This window comes from Triticum dicoccoides, chromosome 2B (assembly GCF_002162155.2).
Source record: "Triticum dicoccoides isolate Atlit2015 ecotype Zavitan chromosome 2B, WEW_v2.0, whole genome shotgun sequence".
Taxonomy (NCBI): domain Eukaryota; kingdom Viridiplantae; phylum Streptophyta; class Magnoliopsida; order Poales; family Poaceae; genus Triticum; species Triticum dicoccoides.
The window spans coordinates 564372344-564395296 of NC_041383.1; the positions used below are offsets into that span (position 1 = coordinate 564372344).

General features: G+C 42.6%; 1 protein-coding gene across 1 annotated transcript; it reads right to left on the reverse strand.

Annotated features, from left to right (window-relative positions):
- Positions 1 to 7526: 7526 nt before the first annotated feature.
- LOC119364877 (DEAD-box ATP-dependent RNA helicase 13-like) lies at positions 7527 to 13854 on the reverse strand. The gene is made up of 15 exons (XM_037630437.1): positions 13567 to 13854; positions 13146 to 13481; positions 12809 to 12999; positions 12181 to 12375; positions 11739 to 11915; positions 10804 to 11192; positions 10233 to 10413; positions 9651 to 9773; positions 9444 to 9560; positions 9098 to 9202; positions 8832 to 8972; positions 8625 to 8690; positions 8362 to 8520; positions 8144 to 8225; positions 7527 to 7954 (listed from the first exon to the last, which is right to left on the reverse strand). The coding sequence occupies exons 1-15, from the start codon at positions 13760 to 13762 to the stop codon at positions 7902 to 7904; spliced, it is 2511 nt and encodes an 836-aa protein (XP_037486334.1). The 5' UTR covers positions 13763 to 13854; the 3' UTR covers positions 7527 to 7901.
- Between the last annotated feature and the right edge of the window lie 9099 nt (positions 13855 to 22953).

Consider the following 22953-nt stretch of genomic DNA (forward strand, 5'->3'; position numbering starts at 1 on the left):
GTTTTTTTTTTGACTTTTTCTTTATTTTCTTTGGTTCCTTTTTTGGTTCTCTTTGTTTTTTTAATTTGTTTCTTTTGGTTTTCATTCTACATTTTTGGGGTATGTCAAGAAAAGTTTTTTAATACATGTCAGGTATTTTTCAAATAGAAGTTTAACATTTTTAATACACGTTCAGCATTTTTATACAAATTTTAACATTTTCGATATTCTTAATTAACATTTTCTAACACAAGATTAACATTTTTAATGCATGGTCAACATTTCTCTATACACATATTAATATTTTACAATGCTTTATTACATTTTTTATATACAAGATTAACATTTGTTAATATACATTTAACATTTTTTTCTATACACATTTAACATTTTTCAAATAGTTCATCAACATTTTATTTAAATGCTTGATTGACAATTCCTAAATACATGATCATTTTTTTCACACACACACATTGTATAATGTTTGTATCCACTTTTCCTATACATGAGAAACATTTTATTTATACACATTTTAACCATTTTCAAATGCTTGACTCACTTTTTTTAATACATGGTCAACATTTTTTGTAACATATTTTAACATTTTCAAATGCTTGATTAACATTTCTCAAATACAATATTAACATATTTTGAATGTCACTAGCAAAAAACATTTTTCAATTACATGGTCAATATTTTTTTATACAGATTTTATCTTTTTCAATTGGTTGATTAACATTTTTAAACACATGGTCATTTTTTCTATAAACATTATCATTTTCAAATGCTTCATTAACATTATTAAACTACTTATTTATTTATTTTTTCAAATGCTTGATTAATATTTTGTAAACACATGATCAACTTTTTTCACAAATATTGTATATGTTTTGTATACATGAGAAACATTTTTTCTATACATATTTTAACATTTTTCAAATGCTTGGTTTACTTTTTGTCAAATGTCTTACATAAATTGTTTTTTATGATATATTTATTCAGAATATTGGAAGTATAAAAGAAAGTAAAAAAGAAAATAAAACGTGAAAAAAACCGAGGCTATGGCTTTATGAGCGCCTCGGGAAGCCCATTTAGGGAGGCGTCCGATGCAAGAGCACACCGGGTCTCGCTATAAGCGATACATAGCGCTCCCTAGCCACCGAAGCACTGGGTCCATCCTGCCAAAACGCACGAATCTCCAACCAGCATCTGACGGGCATGCACTTGACTGAGACTTTGCTAAATCTCAGTTAGTTGAGATTTAGCAAGCTCCTTCAGATATCCATGAGATCTACTAGCCGCTGCTCTCTGTCCACTCATTTCTTCAGAGCATCATCAGAGGCTTGGAAAAGCATCGAGGAAAACAAGAACATAACAACAATGTAGCCCGAGTTGTTGAGGCAAGCTGGACTGCTCCTCCTCTAGGGGTCATCAAGTTCAAGGTGGATGTTTAGGTAGTCAGGAACCAAAACCGAGACTTTGTCATTGTCGTTGCCAAAAATAGTGATAGTTTTTATGTGGGAGCTTTGGCGATAATGTATGAAGGAAATTCCGATATGGAAACTCTAGAGGCAAAGTCGTCTAATGAAGTCTTTAAGTTTGGTTGAAGACATCCTCGCACGCAAGATTGTAGTGGGGACCGGTTGCCAGCAAGTAGCCAGGAGCACACATGCTGGCAGCAAGGGAGTCTATGCTCATATCATACATGAAATATGGAAGAGAATGTAGTTGTTCAAGAGTGTGAACATCATCGAGCATAGACACACCAGTGTGAGAGCTCACTCCTTAGCTCGTGGTGTTTTGTATGAAGATGTTGGTTGGTGTGTAGGGTTAGGCCACCACCCTAAGATGGTTAACATCCCTGTAAACTTGTGGGTTTAAGCTTAAGCAGGTTGAAGTCTAAAAACAGATATCCTTAACCCCTTTGCAATTCAGGTCTTGCCTTGTAGTTGATCCCCAAATTTGCATAACGGGTTGCCAAAATCTTCATGGTTATCAAAAAAGGCTTTCGCCCCACTTTATATATATAAAGCACCAAACAAGGTACAACGACCAATACAGAGTAGCAAGTTCAGTGAAAAGATGAAAAATAAGGGCACCCACCGTATGGGGGAAGAAACAATGAGAGGGTTATGCCGAAGGCATCAACTCATCAAGCCCTGAAAGAAGAAGAAACAACATGCAGGACAATCAATAATGGTCGAGAAGCTAGTCTGACTGAGGTGCTGGCAGAGGGAACGGTGGCATGAGTGAAGAGCCAAAGTTGAATCCTAAGGTGAGAACATTGATGGCGTCGAGGTCTAGCTCACAGGTAAGCGGCTTCCACAGCTGCATAAATCCTCATAATTTATAAATAGCATGAGTGGGCGTCACCAAGGGGAACGCTCAATAACAAGCTTGTTGTGAATTGTCCAAAGCGTCCAAGCAAGAACTCCTATTCCCAACCACCTAATGTGGAGGGAGCCCACCGTGGAGTCGTGCAATTCCTCAAAGAAGTTCGAGAAGTTCGAGTGGCACCATCCGCCATCAACTACCTCCCTGAAACTACTCCATAAGAACTGCACTGTGACGCAGAAGAAGAATATGTGGTTAGAGTCCTCGCCACACTCGCACAAGGAGCATTTCCCATCCCTAGGTCCATTGCGTTTGAACACTTCCACCCCTGAAGGTACTCTGTCATGAATCCATTGCCCAAGGAAGATGCAAATTTTTAGAGGTAGCCTAACAGACCAGATATGAGAGAGGCTCCGTGCCTAGAACCGCAAGAATTGCATGGTAGATCGACCTGGTGGAGAACCGGTTGTTGTTCTCAGGATGCCACACAAGCGGATCGGGTTCAAGGCTAGGAGTGTGGAGAGCCACAGGCCAAAAAGATCGTCCCAAGCCCCCTGTTCCGGGAGGCAAAGGTACGACGAAAGGTGAGGCTCTCTAGATGAATAAGGGCAACCCAAACATAAATGTGCGAAAGGGCACAAAAGGAAAATAGTTTTGGGAACCGAGCAGCTAAAAGATGGTCACGCGTCCAAGGATCAAACCAAAATAACGTCGACGACCCAGAGTCCCAGACCCAACAGAGATCGAAGTTCCAATGCGAAGTACCGGAAGGAGCGGGGTTAAGGATTGCCAAAATTTGGATCCACCCGAGCGTTAACAGAATGCGAGAGGTTGACCCCTAAGATATTTGGCGCGGATAATATCTAGCCAAATATCGCCCTCATTATTCGCTATGTGCTATAACCACTTGGCCAGAAGCACAATATTCACCCGCTTGGAGGACATGGTCCCAAGACCATCCTGGTCCTTAGGTTTCCATATGTCGGTCCAGCGTACCATGTGATGTTTTGCTTGACTCTGTCGCCGGCCCAGAAGAATTTGGATTGGAACTTCGCAATCTCGTAATGAAGGGTTTCATGCAGACGATAGAAGCTCATGATGAACATGAGGAGGCTTGACAGGTATGAGTTTATCAACACCGTCAGTGCCGCAGCCACCTGTCCTGCCAAGGCTCGAGTCTATGTTAGGTCTTGGTCACATATGGACTGAGATCCAAAACAGATAGTCGAGAGTCACTAATGGGGATTCCAGGATGGCCGCAAGGCCATCCACAACCATGTTGAAGAACAAGGAGAGAAGGGGTCATCTTGTCTGATCCTACAGAGAGTTGAGAACAAAGGCCGCACTTCCTAATAAATATATCCTATATAATTAAATAGGCAATCCTTGCTATTTTTTCTCAACTTGTAAACATGTCATCTCAACATGCAACAATGTATGGGAGAAAATGTACCTCAACATACAATCAAGAAAACTATTATGCTATTTGTGTTTAATAAGTATTTTATAGCTACTCCTATATAATAATCACATACAGTAAATTTTATCAATTATTTGTCCTTATATCCTCGCAAAAAAATTGTTCTCATATTATTAACACAAATATTTTTGTTCCAATCTTATTGAAATATATCACAACTAATTCCCCAAGAAGGATGGGGCATCTAGTCTAGTATATATAGCAAGAAGAAATATGCACCCTTGCATGCACTCAATTTGGTCGTCGAGCTTAAGTAGAAGCTCTTTTAGATGAGTAGTTTGTCCGATCTCGCCCTTACATGGACGTGCATGGGGAACCTCTGCTACTACTCCCTCCGTTCCTAAATATAAGTCTTTTTAGAGATTTCACTATGGACTACATACAGAGCAAAATGAATGAACCTACACTCTAAAATATGTCTATATACGTCCGTGTGTAGTTTGTAGTGAAATCTCTAAAAAGACATACATTTAGGAACAGAGGGAGTATATAGCTAGCCTACTGCTACATCTCTTCCACGGCTTCCGTAAGCTGCAGCAGATCCAATATGCATCTCTTACAAAGCGTCATCGATCAATCAACCAATTTCAAGAAATCTTGCAGTGTGAAAAATTCATAGCGTCCAAGAAACCCTGTCGTTGGTGGACGGCCACCGCTGCAGCCGGCCGCTTCCAGGCGCAAATCATCCAAGGCCTCGTCAACATCCAAGACCATGTCGCAGTAGTCCAGTTCGTCCAAGAAGGCCTCCTCCTCCTCCTCGTACATCTCTTGGTGCAATGAAGCATCGCCGTCCATGGCCTGTTCTTCAAGTTCAACCCCGCCGGCGCCCGGCGCTGCTTTCTCTTTCTCGATGGCCTCCGTGAGGTGGCGGGTGATGTCCTCGGTGCTCTGCATGAGCAACTGCGTGGTGCCCATCACCCAGTCTGCTTCGCCTGCCGCGGCCGCCGCTGCGATCAACTCGATGGTCTGGTCGATCTCGCGGGTGAGCTCACCCGTGGCTACAGAGTTCAAGTGGTACAAGACGTGCTCGCCGGCCCCGGCCGCCGTTGTTGCCATCTTGCCGACGGCCTCGCTGAGCTCCGCGAGGGCATCCAGGACGTCCTTGTCGGTCACGTCCGCCGCCATCTTGTCAAGGTCGCCTCGGAGCTTGTCCGCGAAGAAGGCGAAGCTGCTGGGGCTGGGCCTCGTAAAGGCTTCGTCACTGGCAGATGTCGCCGCGTCCTTCTGCTCGTCGAATACCGAAGCCCCCATCGCCGCGCACGTTTGTTTCGCTCGTGCTCTGTGGATTCGCGGCGAGAACCAAGGAAAGGGCTACGATCAAGTTCTGATTACCGGGACGAGAGATTGAGAGAGGCAATGTCGATGCTAATATAGGCAGAGGCCCCTGCCGCTGCTGTCTCTTGTGAGAGTCGGGAAAGGAATACAGTTGTCTATCGGAATTCGGAAGTCGGATTGGATGTCGAGCCTGTTTCCTTATCTGAAGTCGAATTGGATGTCCCGTAAGAAAAATATGTTTTCTTTCTCATTTCTTCAATTTCATAGGAGCAATTGAAGCACGGTAACTTAATAACAACTATATTTAGTGCCAAAAATGTGCGAAAATCCGCATCTGAGCCAAGGCTCAGATGCTCCCGCTCAGAAAAAAAATTCAAAACAAATACTAAACAAATTCCAAAAAATCCAAAGAAAAAATTGTGTAGTAGATAATTTATTGTGTGAGGTCCTCTGCAAATTGTAACTCATTTGGACATTTGAGCAGCTCTCGGCAAAAAAAACAAATCGGGTCAAAACAGTTCGTGAACAGTAAACTTTTTTACAGACCCTGATTTTGTCTTTTTTGCCGAGAGATGCTCAAATGTCCGAACGAGTTGAATTTTGCAGCGAACCTCACGCATCATATTATCTACCACACAAAAAAATAGAATTTTTCTAGTATTTGTTTTGATTTTTTTCGTCGGCGCGGGTGCAGCTGAGCCCGGGAGCCAAATTGGCCTTCTCCAAAAATGTGTTGTTTTATACTACTCCCTCCCTTTCTAAATACAAGTTATTTTAGAAATTTCATTATAAACTACATACGGATGTATATAGACATAATTTATAGCGTAGATTCACTCATTTTGCTTTGTATGTAGTCCATATTGAAATCTTTAAAAAGACTTATATTTATGAATGGAGTATATAATGCGGGTTGAACGATATTTTAAAATATACAATGTGGCTATCTAGAACTACCTACACTAGTCGGTGGCCGGCGCCATCTAGTCATTGTCGTTCTCCTCCTCCTCCTCCTCCTCCTCCTCCTCCAAGGGATGGTCTAGGAAGACGTAGGGGTTTAACACACGAGCGGTAGCCGCTAGTTGCCGCTGCTCCTCCTTGTTGATGGTTACGGCTGGGAACTGTCACCGGATGTACTCCTTGTTGTGAGCTTTGAGGGCGGAGAGCCACAGCACGGTGTCGAGTGGATCCTTGAACTCTGGCATCGTGTCCGGCTGGCCTTGACATGTACAGTGTCTTCAATTGGAACGAGCGGCCAGCGACGTAGACGCGGAGATCCTCCTCCTCCTCCTCCTTCACCCGAACAAGCGGGCAAGCCCTACGGCATCAGCCACTAGTGGAGCCATCGGTGTCACCTGAAGCGTCGGATCCCCTGCCGCCGCCAGATATGTTGCTGTCGTGGGAGGAGGATCCGGCGGCTGCCGCAACTAGTGCGTCGCGGTGAGAGTTCGCGTCGGTGCGCGGCATCTAGGACGTGAGGTTCCGCTCAGCCACCAAATTGAGCCAATAGGCTACGTTCTTGCGCGACGGCATTGTCCCAGATGTTGGAGGAGATGGGAGGGGAGGAGGCGGCTAGGACTTTGGTAATGAGGACGCCTTGCCACCGGGCTTTTTATAGCTGGGGATGAAGCCCCGTGGCCATCCGAACAGCTTCGGGAATCAAAAGGTGTGGTAGAGACCATTAATGTGTAGGTGGTTGGTCGTCCATCCACCATGGTTCATCGGTGATTGTTTGTGCGTGAACCTGGCCGACAACTTCAAAACCCAACTGTGGTGCGACGAGAAAGAAGTCGAAACTTCCCTCCTACGTTTGCAGTTGGATATGGAGCACGCTCCAAGCAGGGCCTCCACATCCTCCATATTTGAAGGCTATATATGAGCTCGTTTTGGAGTGAGCTTCATAAAATGGGGAGGTATATGTGGACTCTGCTAAAGTGTTATTTTGAGTCAAAATCATCATAATAGTAGTTATTGTGGTGATCAGGGCCGTATGGCAACTCTGCTGGAGTCGCTCTTAGCGTTAGGTTCAGCGTCATATGGCAACTCTGCTGGAGTCGCTTTGTTCCTAAATATTTGTCTTTCTAAGTATTTCAAATAGACTATCACATACAGATGTATATAGACATATTTTAAAGAGTAGATTCACTCATTTTGCTTTCTATGTAGTCACTTGTTAAAATATCTAGAAAGACAAATATTTAGAAACGGAGGGAGTAGAAGATTGTGATTTTGTACACTGCCAAGTAGACACTAGCGGTCAGGCTCGTACAGAACAGTGCGTACTCCCGCTCTAATATTTGGTGAAGACACATGTACCTCTAGCCAAATAATAACAAATCGAGACCATTTATTCTCGTTATTACTGTTTACGTCCCTTTCGGTCAACTCTTCTACGTACGTACTTGCTTTTGAAGCAATGGTGAAATACCTGCCTGGATAAATTGATGGTTGAAGTCAGTGAACACATAACATCTGGGTGAACTCACTCAGGACAACAACAAAATTTCAGCACTCAAAGATAAACTGATAACGTACACATGTTACAGAGATGAGTCAATTGTACGGCGTTTATTCTCTGCTAGGGCTCAGTTCTAACTTATCTTCAACTGCAAAACACGGAATACATGGCCTTGATCTCGTTTCCTCCAACTGACATATTCTTCAATCATCTGTCGTGTCAAAATCATCAGCGAAGGCATGCATTCTTGAAAGGAATCGTGGAACTGAAGTGGCCTGATGATGAAGTAGCCCGGCACATTTACCCTTCCCAAGCCCCCGAGACAAACAATCTCAAAACAGTACATGGCTCCTCTTTCAGTATTTCATTTATTATTCAGTCCCTCTCTTTAGCACTTCTCCTGTCCTTTCTCTTTTGTTCCCGTGTGCCTGAAAATAGAAGGTGGTACTTATAAGGTGGGTGTGCTCTGTCTGTACAATGTTTGTACTGTTTTTCCTTGTAAGTATAGTTAAGGGGATATTTGAAATGTAAAACACGTGATCAGAGACAGGTTACATCCAACATTCATCTGACTGCAAGTGAGGCGAAATAGAAGAAAAACGATGATAAAAGTTTACTTTTCTTCTCTTCGTGTTTCTTTCGCCTCCAGTTCTCAGCAAGTCTTCTCTTCTCCTTTTGCTTGTCCATGTTCACACAAATCTGACAGAATGAAATCAAAAGCAACTAATATATTAACTACATACACAAACAAAGGCAACTAATGTATGAGCTACATACACACGATACAAACTTGATTCTGGTTATGAATACCGTAAATAGTCTATAGAAACCTAACCTCTTGCCCAGAATCTTGAAGAGCTTGCAATGGTTCCACACGATCCTGGCCAATAATAACAAACCGCGATCCTTTATTATTGTCATTACTGCTATTACTGTTTACATTCCTTTTGGACAACTCTTCTAGTTGCTTTTGAAGCAATGGTGAAATACCAGCCTGAACAAATTGATGGTTCAAGTCAGTGAACACATAATAGACACGCTAGTCAGGTTAGGATACATAATCAATCCATAACATTTACTCCATGAAAGAAAACTAACCCCAGCCAAATAGCGGCGTGAGAATGTCTTAGGCTGCAAGGGATGTTGCAAGAGTTCATTCAAATCCTGTGATTCAAACGAAAATATGTTTACATACGGGCAGATAGGTAAACATTGTAAAAATCATGAACACCTACAAATAGTTTAGTTTAACGGTATTTTAACCTTGCTATATAGCCCTAATATAATCATCTTAATCATTCAAACCTGTTGAAGTTTCTGGAGTTGTGCCGAAGTCGCCTTTCGTTGCTTGTGGCCCCGTACACGTTCTTCCTCACTGTCACTAGCCTCCAATATCAAACCCATGGATTCAGCATTCCTCTGAAGCCAGGATTTGTTAGCATTTTCCTGAAAAGCAGAGGAGAATCAGAGCGTAGACAACCATAACCTAATGTTAATCAGAGGCCAGTGGTTAATCCATACGTGTTAGAAATGACCAGAGAATATGATTGAAAATCTAACAAACCCCTTGCCTTTGAATTTTTACTTGATATCTTGTCAATCTGCCGAGCAAGGGAGAGCCTATTCATTATTGCAGGCATGTAGGCCTGATCAACAGGAAACTGCTGCAGGTTCTCCTGTGATTTTCAATCAATGCATAAAGTCAGCTTAATCCGAGAAATAAGCATTGTAAAATTATGCACCACGTTGAGACTTGAAAGCGATGGAAGTGCAGTTGCAGCAACAGGTGCAAAATAGGCTATGAAATAATATATCGGAAACTGTGGCCAAAAAGATCAGTTATGACAAGCCATAAGAGGTTGAATATGCCGCCTATGCAGTAATATTTATTGTATGAATACACATGAAATAAATCACCTTTGAAAATGACTTGCAAAGAGAGTAAAACTTGGCTTTGTCGGCAGGGGAGATTAATGCAATACTGCAGCCAGTCAATGATTTACGCGCTGTCCTTCCACTCCTGTGGATATAAACCTAAGGGGACAAACAAGAATTTTAATAGCTCTAGTTAGCTTGGTCTATATCTAGAAAAGTATAGGTTTGAGAAATAAACAGTGCACTTACATCACTTGAGTGTGGCAGTTGATAATGGATAACAGTTCGAACATTATCAAAGTCCATGCCCCTTGCAAAACCATCAGTCGCGACCAAAACGGAGTTCTCACCTTCACGGAAACGATCCACAGCCTGAATGAACACAGGAAAACCTCAACGCTTTATGTTACAGAAGGCAAAGCTGAACAAGGATATATCAGAAGTGCTCAACTTTATTTGGACATAACCAGTCATACGGATCAATGTAAAATAAGCAATAACAAAAAAAAAACTACAGTGCACAAGGTAGATCATACATCATCATAGAACTTGAAAAGAAAAATAAAGCATCCTCTTATCCTAGAGTCAGTTATTAACTGATAATTTCAGGCAAACATTAGTGCATTAATTACTGTTAGCAACATCCAAAGATGAAAGTGCATGTGCGAATAAAAGGCATAACTTTCATGTGTGTACCAGATTGTGCGGGTTACAGGAATTCTGGCCATAACCATTTAAGTATATAACGGATAAATCTAGACTGAATTATAATTCCAAAAGCTTAGCAAATGTAAATGTAAATATCATGTATAGTTTATGGGAGAAAATCACCTTCATGCGAGCCCTTTGTTGCATTTGAGCATGATTTGTCAAGACATTTATTCCAAGAGTGCGTAATAAGGAAGAAATGTGACGCAGTGCAGAAATCGATGTGCAAAATACTATCGTGCGGCCTTGCCCATGAACACTCAGTATATAATAAAGGTTGGCATCCTTATCATCATCACTACACCTGCAAAACAAGCGATGATTTTTCAGTGTCAAACTGTCTATAAATTTTTCATAAAAAAGGTACTCCCTCTGTAAAGAAATATAAGAGCGTTTTGATCACTACTTTAGTAATCTATAAACAAAGGACAGACCCAGTGCATAGAAGCTCCCACACAAGGTGGGGTCTGGGGAGGGATTACAGGAACCTAGTCTTACCCCTGCAAAGTGCAATGCAGAGAGGCTGGTTCGAACCCAGGACCTCTTGGCACAAGTGGGGAGGACTTCACCACTGCGCCTGGCCTGCCCTCTACTTTAGTAATCTATAAACACTCATATTTATTTACGGCGGGAGTACAAGCCAAAGAAAACAGTGGCCATAATAACAGAAGTACAAAAAGAAGAGAAGGCATACTCGATGAATGATTCTTCAAGTTTCTCAGGCAAGATCGAAGCATTTGTCAAATCAACTATTTCTGCATTAGGTTTCATACCAGCCTGCTTTGAAAGTGCTTCAATAGAACTAAGATCATCAGCCGTCGCTGTCTTTGAAGTAGAAAGCCCACGCTTCAACTTCTTGCGAAAATTAGCTGAAAGTGCAAGCGTTGCTGAGAAGACAAAGGTTTGCCTCTTCTTTATTTGCAAATTTGCCACAGTTTCACAGCTTGACGTGGCTTTTACAGTTTGCTCATCAGAACTATTGGATAATGGAAGCATCTCAATGATAGATTGCACTTCTTTAAAATGACCCCGCTCTATCATTCTATCAGCCTCGTCCAACACGAAGAATGACAATGAATGAAGCTGAGACAGAATATTGTGACAGTTAGCACCGTGTCTTCAAAATAAAATAACCACAAAATGACAACTGCAATAAGTAGAATATGCCAAATGTATACACTCATTCTCTCTTCTTCTGAAATATAAAATGAGTTCAGTTTACTATTGGGTTCATTTGTCCAGAAGTCGAAAATAGAAGTAATAACCATCAGATATAGGTTAGCTTCAACTAGAGATCACTGGGCTCCATCAAATAGAAGTTTTTTTTATCTTAGGAGGTAAACCAGCATTCTCCAGACTAAAGATGCCAGCCTGTCTTTCTGTTTGCAGTTTGTACAAACAGAAAAAAGGTGAATCTAGTAAGTGTGCCATTTTCTTTTAGTTTCCAGAGATGGGAATCTTCCGAAACAGTCAATTTCAGATTAGCTTATGATTGCTGATAATATTTAAATAATTATTCCCTATACTGCAACCCAAGGGATATGAATGATGTGCATGTTGATGATACACTGAAATGCCAAAATGCACGCTAACAATTTGACTTATGCTTTCAGACTTTCACATACTAACCTCAACTAAGTGCTGATTGCCTGATGACATTAGCTCCCATAATCTTCCTGGAGTTCCAACAACAATTTCAGGTTTCTTTTTCAAAAGTCGTTCTTGCTTTTCCATGGATAAACCACCAACAATAGGAACAACATGAATTCCTAAGAACTTAGCTGCTTCTTTTAGATGATCACAGACCTGTAAATAAGAATAAGAACATGTGAATGAGTGGGTGACACATGGTACCTCATATTCGAATATAGGTGACAGCTTGCACAGAAGAAATTACAGGACCAACGATATTCAGAATTCAAACTGAATAAGCTAGGGAAATTTGAACCCAATCAAGCGCCAAGGGCAATAGGATGGAGAGCGCAGATTTATAGCTATACTGCTATAGCATCGTCAAACAATTAATTTCCACGCCAAATGTAAATTGCACTACGTTAGGTCATTCTTATACCTGTTTGGCAAGTTCTCTGGTGGGTGTCAAAATAAGTGCTCTGAGTGGGCCTCCTGTAGAACTTCCCTCCGCCGCTTTTTCATCTTCTACATGTAATCTTGTGGTCTTCTCTCGTTCTTCAAGAAGGCGCTGCAAAATAGGGAGACCAAAAGCAAGTGTCTTGCCAGAACCTGTCTCAGCTGCTCCAATAACATCCTGTTGCAGTGTGAAAAATTATACAAGAGCATAGTTAAAAGACCTAAGGTTTCATCTGGAGCAATTTAAAAAGCTTCAATTAATAATTAGTTAACTAAGAGGGACGAAAAATAGCACCATCAGTATTTAAATACTCCCTCCGTTCCTAAATATTTGTCTTTCTAGAGATTTCAACAAATGACTACATACAAAGCAAAATGAGTGAATCTACACTCTAAAATATGTCTATATACATCCGTATGTGCTAGTCAATTTGAAATCTTTAAAAAGACAAATATTTAGGAACGGAGGGAGTACAATAATACATCCATTACGCAACTTTATGAAAGCAACAATTATAGGAACAACACCATATTTTCAGTAAAGAATAGTGTCACCATTTTCATGTAGAAAAAGCCAATGGCCAGTGGCCTATGAGTTAACATTGACAAACCTTGCCTTGATGAGCCCCTGCAGGAATGCAAGCCTTCTGTATAGGCGTTGGCTCATTGAACCCAAGCCTGTGCATTGCCTTGATAAGAAGGGGATGCAATCTTAGCTCTAGCCACGCATAAAGTTCATCCTCACCCAATTTCACCTCCTCTTTGTTGTCTTGTTCCATATTTGCAATGTCATCTTGCATATCTGGAAGCACACAACAGGATTATTAACTATAAATTTGGCAAATCACAACTAACAGAAGCACAAAGCAAAGAATGCAAAAACTACAGTCTAAGAGATACAAAAGCAAATGATTCGAAACCACAAGCTGAAAATGAGAAGCTAAGCACCTTCCACATTGTCATCAGCAACGTCCTCCTTGCTCTCTGAATCATTATCCTTCACCTTCCTCTTCTTCTTGTTCCTCTTCTTCCTCTTTCCTTTCTTCTCACCCTTCTCACCCTCCTCCTCGCTCTCAGCTACCGAATCGCCTGCACAATCGCCATCACCATCACCATCGCCGCCCACATTGCCGTCCAAGCGCTTGGCATCCCCTCGCTTGCGTTTCTTTTTCTTCTTCTTCTTCTGGTCATTCCACGCTTTCTTCTCACTTGCTCCCACGTCTTCCACGACGCTCCCGAAGATCCCGAAGTCGGCCCCGTCGATCTCCTCCAGCTCCAGGAACCCTGCGCCGAATCCCCAGCCACGTCAGTAACCACAGAAACAAATCAAACCAAGGTGGAGCTCAGTGCTGGAAAGTCAGCTCGTTACCTCCTTCCTTGCCGCCGGCGAGGACGAGGAAGGGGTCCTCGACCATGGTGGCGCCAGAGGAGGAGGGGGCGGCAGTGGCGGCGGCGACTTTCTTCGGTTTCTTCCTGCGGCCTTTCTTATTTTTCTTAGGCCTTTGGATGGCCTCCTGTGGCGGTGTGGGCGGGTCTGGCGTAGGCTGCTCCGGTGCGTCGGCCATCGGAGACCGAGGGCGGCGGGAGGAGGAGGCGCTGGCGCTGGCGGCGACGGCGGAAGGAGAGGAAGAGGGGAGGGTTTTGGTTTGGACTTCTTTTTTTGGAGATTGGGTTTTGGTTTGGACTAATCTTGTCATTGGGCCTTTAGGCAGACTACCGACGGGTTGGGCCGACTTGGCTACTGGGCTTCGGGTACCTATGCAAAGTTTACGCTTCAGTTTTACCCTCGTTTTCTTCTCTCGAAAAAAAAAGTTTACCCTCGTTTCCCTAGCGAATCATATTCGGCGCTTAACGCGCCGTTTATAAAATCCCTACAAAAATGCGCCGTTTAGTTTTCCTTTTTTTATAGCGGTATAAATCCATTTTTCTCTACTATTATTAGGGGAGTCTGATTTTCTCAAAAAAAAAAGAGTTTGCGGTTGCGATGGTACGTCCATTTCGTTCATCGTTACATTGTTTGTATGTTCTTTCCTCTCCTCGCACCTCTCCCATAAAACAATTAGGGATGCAATCCACTCTTTACATATTTCGGCTGAGAAAAAGGGCACACCTTCCCTCCCTCCCGTAATTTTCTCTTGATGGACGCAATAACACAATGACTCCTCTGTGCGTCGTGTTGTTGAAGATATTCCTTAGGTCCTAGGCCGGCACATAGCATTATGTTGGAGTTAGTTAACTTAAAGATAGCTGGGCATGAAATCTTTACTATTAAAGGGGAGTTTGCGGTTGTGATGATACGTCGGTTTCGTTTGTATGTTTTTCTCTCTCCTTGCACGTTTCTCACTAGAATTATTAGGGATGCAATCCACACTTTCAATGTTTTGGTTGGGAAAAAGGGAATACCTTCCCCCTCTCCCGCAACCTCCTCTTGATTGATGCAGTAGCACAATGACCTTCGTGCACATCACCATGTTGTTGAAGATATTCCTTAGGCTACAGGCCAACGCATAGCATTCTAATGGAGTTAGTTAGCTTAGAGATAGCTGGGCATGGAACGTGATGCAAAAGTGTTGTTCACTGTGAGGTCAACATACAAACTGCAACAATGGGTTGAGGATATGTCCAAGCAGCGAGCGCAAGCCTCGAGCGGCCACTCACAAGAACAGAAAGTCTGGCAATTGGTATTGAAAGCTCAATGTCATGGGAGAGAGCAATCATTTCTTATGGCGACTCACTTATAATAGTCTATCGCTCCTTATAATATGAAGGAAATATGCCCTAGAGGCAATAATAAAGTTGTTATTTATATTTCCTTATATCATGATAAATTTTTATTATTCATGCTAGAATTGTATTAACCGGAAACTTAGTACATGTGTGAATACATAGACAAAACAAAGTGTCCCTAGTATGCCTCTACTTAACTAGCTCGTTAATCAAAGATGGTTATGTTTTCTGACCGTAGACATGTGTTGTCATTTGATGAACGGGATCACATCATTAGAGAATGATGCGATGGACAAGACCCATCCGTTAGCTTAGCATAATGACCGTTAAGTTTTATTGCTATTGCTTTCTTCATGACTTATACATGTTCCTCGGACTATGAGATTATGCAACTCCCGAATACCGGAGGAACACCTTGTGTGGTATCAAACGTCACAACGTAACTGGGTGATTATAAAGATGCTCTACATGTGTCTCCGAAGGTATTTGTTGGGTTGGCATAGATCGAGATTAGGATTTGTCACTCCATGTATCGAAGAGGTATCTCTCGGCCCTCTCGGTAATGCTCATCATTATAAGCCTTGCAAGTAATGTGACTAATGAGTTAGTTACGGGATGATGCATTACGGAACGAGTAAAGAGACTTGCCAGTAACGAGATTGAACTAGGTATAAAGATATCGACGATCGAATCTCGGGCAAGTAACATCCCGATGACAAAGGGAACAACGTATGTTGTTATGCGGTTTGACCGATCAAGATCTTCGTAGAATATGTAGGAACCAATATGAGCATCCAGGTTCCGCTGTTGGTTATTGATCGGAGATGTGTCTCGATCATGTCTACATAGTTCTCGAACCCGTAGGGTCCGCACGCTTAACGTTCGATGATGATTTGTATTATGAGTTATGTGTTATGGTGACCGAAGTTTTGTTCGGAGTCCCGGATGAGATCACGGACATGACGAGGAGTCTCAAAATGGTCGAGAGGTAAAGATTAATATATTGGAAGGCTATATTCGGTCACCGGAATGGTTTCGGGAAGTTTCGGATAAGTTTCGAAGTACCGGGAGGTTACCGGGACCTACCCCCTGGGAAAGTAATGGGCCAACATGGGCCTTAGTGGAGAAGAGTGTTTGGAACGTAGTAATTTCAAAAAATTTCCTACGTACACGCAAGATCATGGTGATGGCATAGCAACGAGAGGGGAGAGTATTGTCCACGTACCCTCGTAGACCGTAAGCGGAAGCGTTATGACAACGCGGTTGATGTAGTCGTACGTCTTCACGATCCGACCGATCCAAGCACCGAATGTACGGCACCTCCGAGTTCAGCACACGTTCAGCTCGATGACGATCCCCGGGCTTCGATCCAGCAAAGCTTCGGGGATGAGTTCCGTCAGCACGACGGCGTGGTGACGATGATGATGCTCTACCGGCGCAGGGCTTCGCCTAAACTCCGCAACGATATGACCGAGGTGGAATATGGTGGAGGGGGGCACCGCACACGGCTAAGGAACAATCCGTAGATCAACTTGTGTATCCTGGGGTGCCCCCTGCCCCGTATATAAAGGAGGGAGGGGGAGGTGCGGCCGGCCCCCTTGGGGTGCGCCTGGAGGAGTCCTACTCCCACCGGGAGTAGGACTCCCCCCTCTTGCCTTGGTGGAGAAGGAAAGGGGGGAGGGGAAAGAGGAAAGGGGGGTGCCCCCCCCTTCCTTGTCCTATTCGGACTAGGGGGAGGGGGCGCGCGGCCTGCCCTGGCCAGCCCTCCTCTTCTCCCTCATGGCCCACTAAGGCCCATTAACCCCCGGGAGGGTTCCGGTAACCCCCCGGTGTTCCGGTAAAATCCCGATTTCACCCGGAACCTTTCCGATGTCCAAACATAGGCTTCCAATATATAAATCTTTATGTCTCAACCATTTCGAGACTCCTCGTCATGTCCGTGATCACATCCGGGACTCCGAACAAACTTTGGTACATCAAAACTTATAAACTCATAATAAAACTGTCATCGTAACGTTAAGCGTGCGGACTCTACGAGTTCGTGAACTATGTAGACATGACCTAGAACCATTCTCGGTCAATAACCAATAGCGGGACCTGGATGCCCATATTGGTTCCTACATATTCTACGAAGATCTTTATCGGTCAAACCGCATAACAACATACGTTGTTCCCTTTGTCATCGGTATGTTACTTGCCCGAGATTTGATCGTCGGTATCCAATACCTAGTTCAATCTCGTTACCGGCAAGTCTCTTTACTCGTTCCATAATGCATCATCCTGTAACCAACTCATTTGGTCACATTGCTTGCAAGGCTTATAATGATGTGCATTACCGAGAGGGCCCAGAGATACCTCTCCGACAATCGGAGTGACAAAACCTAATCTCGAAATACGCCAACTCAACATGTACCTTCGGAGACACCTGTAGTACTCCTTTATAATCACCCAGTTACGTTGTGACATTTGGTAGCACCCAAAGTGTTCCTCCGGTAAACGGGAGTTGCATATTTCTCATAGTTACAGGAACATGTATAAGTCATGAAGAAAGCAATAGCAGTATACTAAACGATCAAGTGCTAGGCTAACGGAATGGGTCATGTAAATCACATCATTCTTCTAATGATGTGATCCCATTAATCAAATGACAACACATGTCTATGGTTAGGAAACATAACCATCTTTGATTAATGAGCTAGTCAAGTAGAGGCATGCTAGTGACCATATGTTTGTCTATGTATTCACACATGTATCATGTTTCCGGTTAATACAATTCTAGCATGAATAATAAACATTTATCATGATATGAGGAAATAAATAATAATTTTATTATTGCCTCTAGGGCATATTTCCTTCAGTCTCCCACTTGCACTAGAGTCAATAATGTAGATTACATAGTAATGATTCTAACACCCATGGAGTCTTGGTGTTGATCATGTTTTGCTCATGAGAGAGGCTTAGTCAATGGGTCTGCAACATTCAGATCCGTATGTATTTTGCAAATCTCTATGTCTCCCACTTGGACTTGATCCCGAATGGAATTGAAGCGTCTCTTGATGTGCTTGGTCCTCTTGTGAAATCTAGATTCCTTTGCCAAAGCAATTGCACCAGTATTGTCACAGAAGATCTTCATTGGTCCCGATGCACTAGGTATGACACCTAGATCGGTAATGAACTCCTTCATCTAGACTCCTTCATTTGTTGCTTCAGAAGCAGCTATGTACTCCGCTTCACATGTAGATCCCGCCACGACGCTTTGTTTAGAACTGCACCAACTTACAGCTCCACCGTTTAATAAAAACACGTATCCGGTTTGCGATTTAGAATCGTCCGGATCAGTGTCAAAGCTTGCATCAACGTAACCATTTACGACTAGCTCTTTGTCACCTCCATATACGAGAAACATATCCTTAGTCCTTTTCAGGTATTTCAGGATGTTCTTGACCGCTGTCCCGTGATCCACTCCTGGATTACTTTGGTACCTTCCTGCCAAGCTTATTGCTAAGCATACGTCAGGTCTGGTACACAGCATTGCATACATGATAGAGCCTATGGCTGAAGCATAGGAAACATCTTTCATTTTCTCTCTATCTTCTGCTGTGGTCGGGCATTGAGTTTGACTCAACTTCACACCTTGTAGCACAGGCAAGAAACCTTTCTTTGCCTGATCCATTTTGAACCTTTTCAAAATTTTGTCAAGGTATGTGCTTTGTGAAAGTCCTATTAAGCGTCTTGATCTATCTCTATAGATCTTGATGCCCAATATGTAAGCAGCTTCACCGAGGTCTTTCATTGAAAAACTTTTATTCAAGTATCCCTTTATGCTATCCAGAAATTCTATATCATTTCCAATTAATAATATGTCATCTACATATAAAATCAGAAATGCTACAGAGCTCCCACTCACTTTCTTGTAAATACAGGCTTCTCCAAAAGTCTGTATAAAACCATATGCTTTGATCACACTATCAAAACGTTTATTCCAACTCCGAGATGCTTGCACCAGTCCATAAATGGATCGCTGGAGCTTGCACACTTTGTTAGCACCTTTTGGATCAACAAAACCTTCTGGTTGCATCATATACAACTCTTCTTCCAGAAATCCATTCAAGAATGCAGTTTTGACATCCATTTGCCAAATTTCATAATCATGAAATGCAGCAATAGCTAACATGATTCGGACAGACTTAAGCATCGCTACGGGTGAGAAAGTCTCATCGTAGTCAACCCCTTGAACTTGTCGAAAACCTTTCGCAACAAGTCTCAGCGTCAGTCTTTTTCTTAAAGATCCATTTATTCTCAATGGCTTACCGATCATTGGGCAAGTCAACCAAAGTCCATACTTTGTTTTCGTACATGGATCCCATCTCAGATTTCATGGCCTCTAGCCATTTTGCGGAATCTGGGCTCATCATCGCTTCCTCATAGTTCGTAGGTTCATCATGGTCAAGTAACATGACTTCCAGAATAGGATTACCGTACCACTCTAGTGCAGATCTTACTCTGGTAGACCTACGAGGTTCAGTAGAAACTTGATCTGAAGTTTCCTGATCAATATCATCAGCTTCCTCACTAGTTGGTGTAGTTGTCACAGGAACCGGTTCTTGTGATGAACTACTTTCCAACAAGGGAGTAGATACAGTTATCTCATCAAGTTCTACTTTCCTCCCACTCACTTCTTTCGAGAGAAACTCCTTCTCTAGAAAGGATCCGATTTTAGCAACGAAAATCTTGCCCTCAGATCTGTGATAGAAGGTGTACCCAATAGTCTCTTTTGGGTATCCTATGAAGACACATTTCTCCGATTTGGGTTTGAGCTTATCTGGTTGAAGTTTCTTCACATAAGCATCGCAACCCGAAACTTTAAGAAACGACAACTTTGGTTTCTTGCCAAACCACAGTTCATAAGGTGTTGTCTCAACGGATTTTGATGGTGCCCTATTTAACGTGAATGCGGCCGTCTCTAAAGCATAACCCCAAAATGATAGCGGTAAATCAGTAAGAGACATCATAGATCGCACCATATCTAGTAAAGTACGATTACGACGTTCGGACACACCATTTCGTTGTGGTGTTCCGGGTGGCGTGAGTTGCGAAACTATTCTGCATTGTTTCAAGTGTAGACCAAACTCGTAACTCAAATATTCTCCTCCATGATCAGATCATAGAAACTTTATTTTCTTGTTACGATGATTTTCCACTTCACTCTGAAATTCTTTGAACTTTTCAAATGTTTCAGACTTGTGTTTCATTAAGTAGATATACCCATATCTGCTCAAATCATCTGTGAAGGTGAGAAAATAACGATACCCGCCACGAGCCTCAACATTCATTGGACCACAAACATCAGTATGTATGATCTCCAACAAATCAGTTGCTCGCTCCATAGTTCCGGAGAATGGCGTTTTAGTCATCTTGCCCATGAGGCACGGTTCGCAAGTACCAAGTGATTCATAATCAAGTGATTCCAAAAGCCCATCAGTATGGAGTTTCTTCATGCGCTTTACACCGATATGACCTAAACGGCAGTGCCACAAATAAGTTGCACTATCGTTATCAACTCTGCATCTTTTGGTTTCAACACTATGAATATGTGTATCACTACTATCGAGATTCAATAAAAATAGACCACTCTTCAAGGGTGCATGACCATAAAAGATATTACTCATATAAATAGAACAACCATTATTCTCTGATTTAAATGAATAACCGTCTCGCATCAAACAAGATCCAGATATAATATTCATGCTCAACGCTGGCACCAAATAACAATTATTTAGGTCTAAAACTAATCCCGATGGTAGATGTAGAGGTAGCGTGCCGACCGCGATCACATCGACTTTGGAACCATTTCCCACGCGCATCGTCACCTTGTCCTTAGCCAATCTTCGCTTAATTCGTAGTCCCTGTTTCGAGTTGCAAATATTAGCAACAGAACCAGTATCAAATACCCAGGTGCTACTGCGAGCATTAGTAAGGTACACATCAATAACATGTATATCACATATACCTTTGTTCACTTTGCCATCCTTCTTATCCGCCAAATACTTGGGGCAGTTCCGCTTCTAGTGTCCAGTCTGCTTGCAGTAGAAGCACTCAGTTTCAGGCTTAGGTCCAGACTTGGGTTTCTTCTCTTGAGCAGCAACTTGCTTGCTGTTCTTTTTAAAGTTCCCCTTCTTCTTCCCTTTGCCCTTTTTCTTGAAACTGGTGGTCTTGTTAACCATCAACACTTGATGCTCCTTTTTGATTTCTACCTCCGCAGCTTTTAGCATTGCGAAGAGCTCGGGAATAGTTTTGTTCATCCCTTGCATATTATAGTTCATCACGAAGCTCTTGTAGCTTGGTGGCAGTGATTGGAGAATTATGTCAATGACACTATCATCAGGAAGATTAACTCCCAGTTGAATCAAGTGATTATTATACCCAGACATTTTGAGTATGTGTTCACTGACAGAACTATTCTCCTCCATCTTGCAGCTATAGAACTTATTGGAGACTTCATATATCTCAATCCGGGCATTTGCTTGAAATATTAACTTCAACTCCTGAAACATCTCATATGCTCCATGACGTTCAAAACGTTGTTGAAGACCCGGTTCTAAGCCGTAAAGCATGGCACACTGAACTATCGAGTAATCATCAGCTTTGCTCTGCCAGACATTCTTAACGTCGTCAGTTGCATCAGCAGCAGGCCTGACACCCAGCGGTGCTTCCAGGACGTAACTTTTCTGTGCAGCAATGAGGATAATCCTCAGGTTACGGACCCAGTCCGTGTAATTGCTACCATCATCTTTCAACTTTGCTTTCTCAAGGAACGCATTAAAATTTAACGGAACAACAGCACGAGCCATCTATCTACAAACAAACATAGACAAGCAAAATACTATCAGGTACTAAGTTCATGATAAATTTAAGTTCAATTAATCATATTACTTAAGAACTCCCACTTAGACAGACATCTCTCTAGTGATCTAAGTGATCACGTGATCCAAATCAACTAAACCATGTCCGATCATCACGTGAGATGGAGTAGTTTCAATGGTGAACATCACTATGTTGATCATATCTACTATATGATTCATGTTCGACCTTTCGGTCTCCGTGTTCCGAGGCCATATCTGTATATGCTAGGCTCGTCAAGTATGACCTGAGTATTCTGCGTGTGCAACTGTTTTGCACCCGTTGTATTTGAACGTAGAGCCTATCACACCCGATCATCACGTGGTGTCTCAGCACGAAGAACTTTCGCAACGGTGCATACTCAGGGAGAACACTTCTTGATTATTAAGTGAGAGATCATCTTAAAATGCTACCGTCAATCAAAGCAAGATAAGATGCATAAAGGATAAACATCACATGCAATCAATATAAGTGATATGATATGGCCATCATCATCTTGTGCTTGTGATCTCCATCTTCGAAGCACCGTCGTGATCACCATCGTCACCGGCGCGACACCTTGATCTCCATCGTAGCATCATTGTCGTTACGCCATCTATTGCTTCTATGACTATCGCTACCGCTTAGTGATAAAGTAAAGCAATTACAGGGCGTTTGCATTTCATACAATAAAGCGACAACCATATGGCTCCTGCCAGTTGCCGATAACTTCGGTTACAAAACATGATCATCTCATACAATAAAATATAACATCACGTCTTGACCATATCACATCACAACATGCCCTGCAAAAACAAGTTAGACGTCCTCTACTTTGTTGTTGCAATTTTTACGTGGCAGCTACGGGCTTAGCAAGAACCGTTCTTACCTACGCATCAAAACCACAACGATAGTTTGTCAAGTTGGTGATGTTTTAACCTTCGCAAGGACCGGGCGTAGCCACACTCGGTTCAACTAAAGTGAGAGAGACAGACACCCACCGGTCACCTTTAAGCAACGAGTGCTCGTAGCTGTGAAACCAGTCTCGCGTAAGCGTACGCGTAATGTCAGTCCGGGCCGCTTCATCTCACAATGCCGCTGAACCAAAGTATGACATGCTGGTAAGTAGTATGACTTATATCGCCCACAA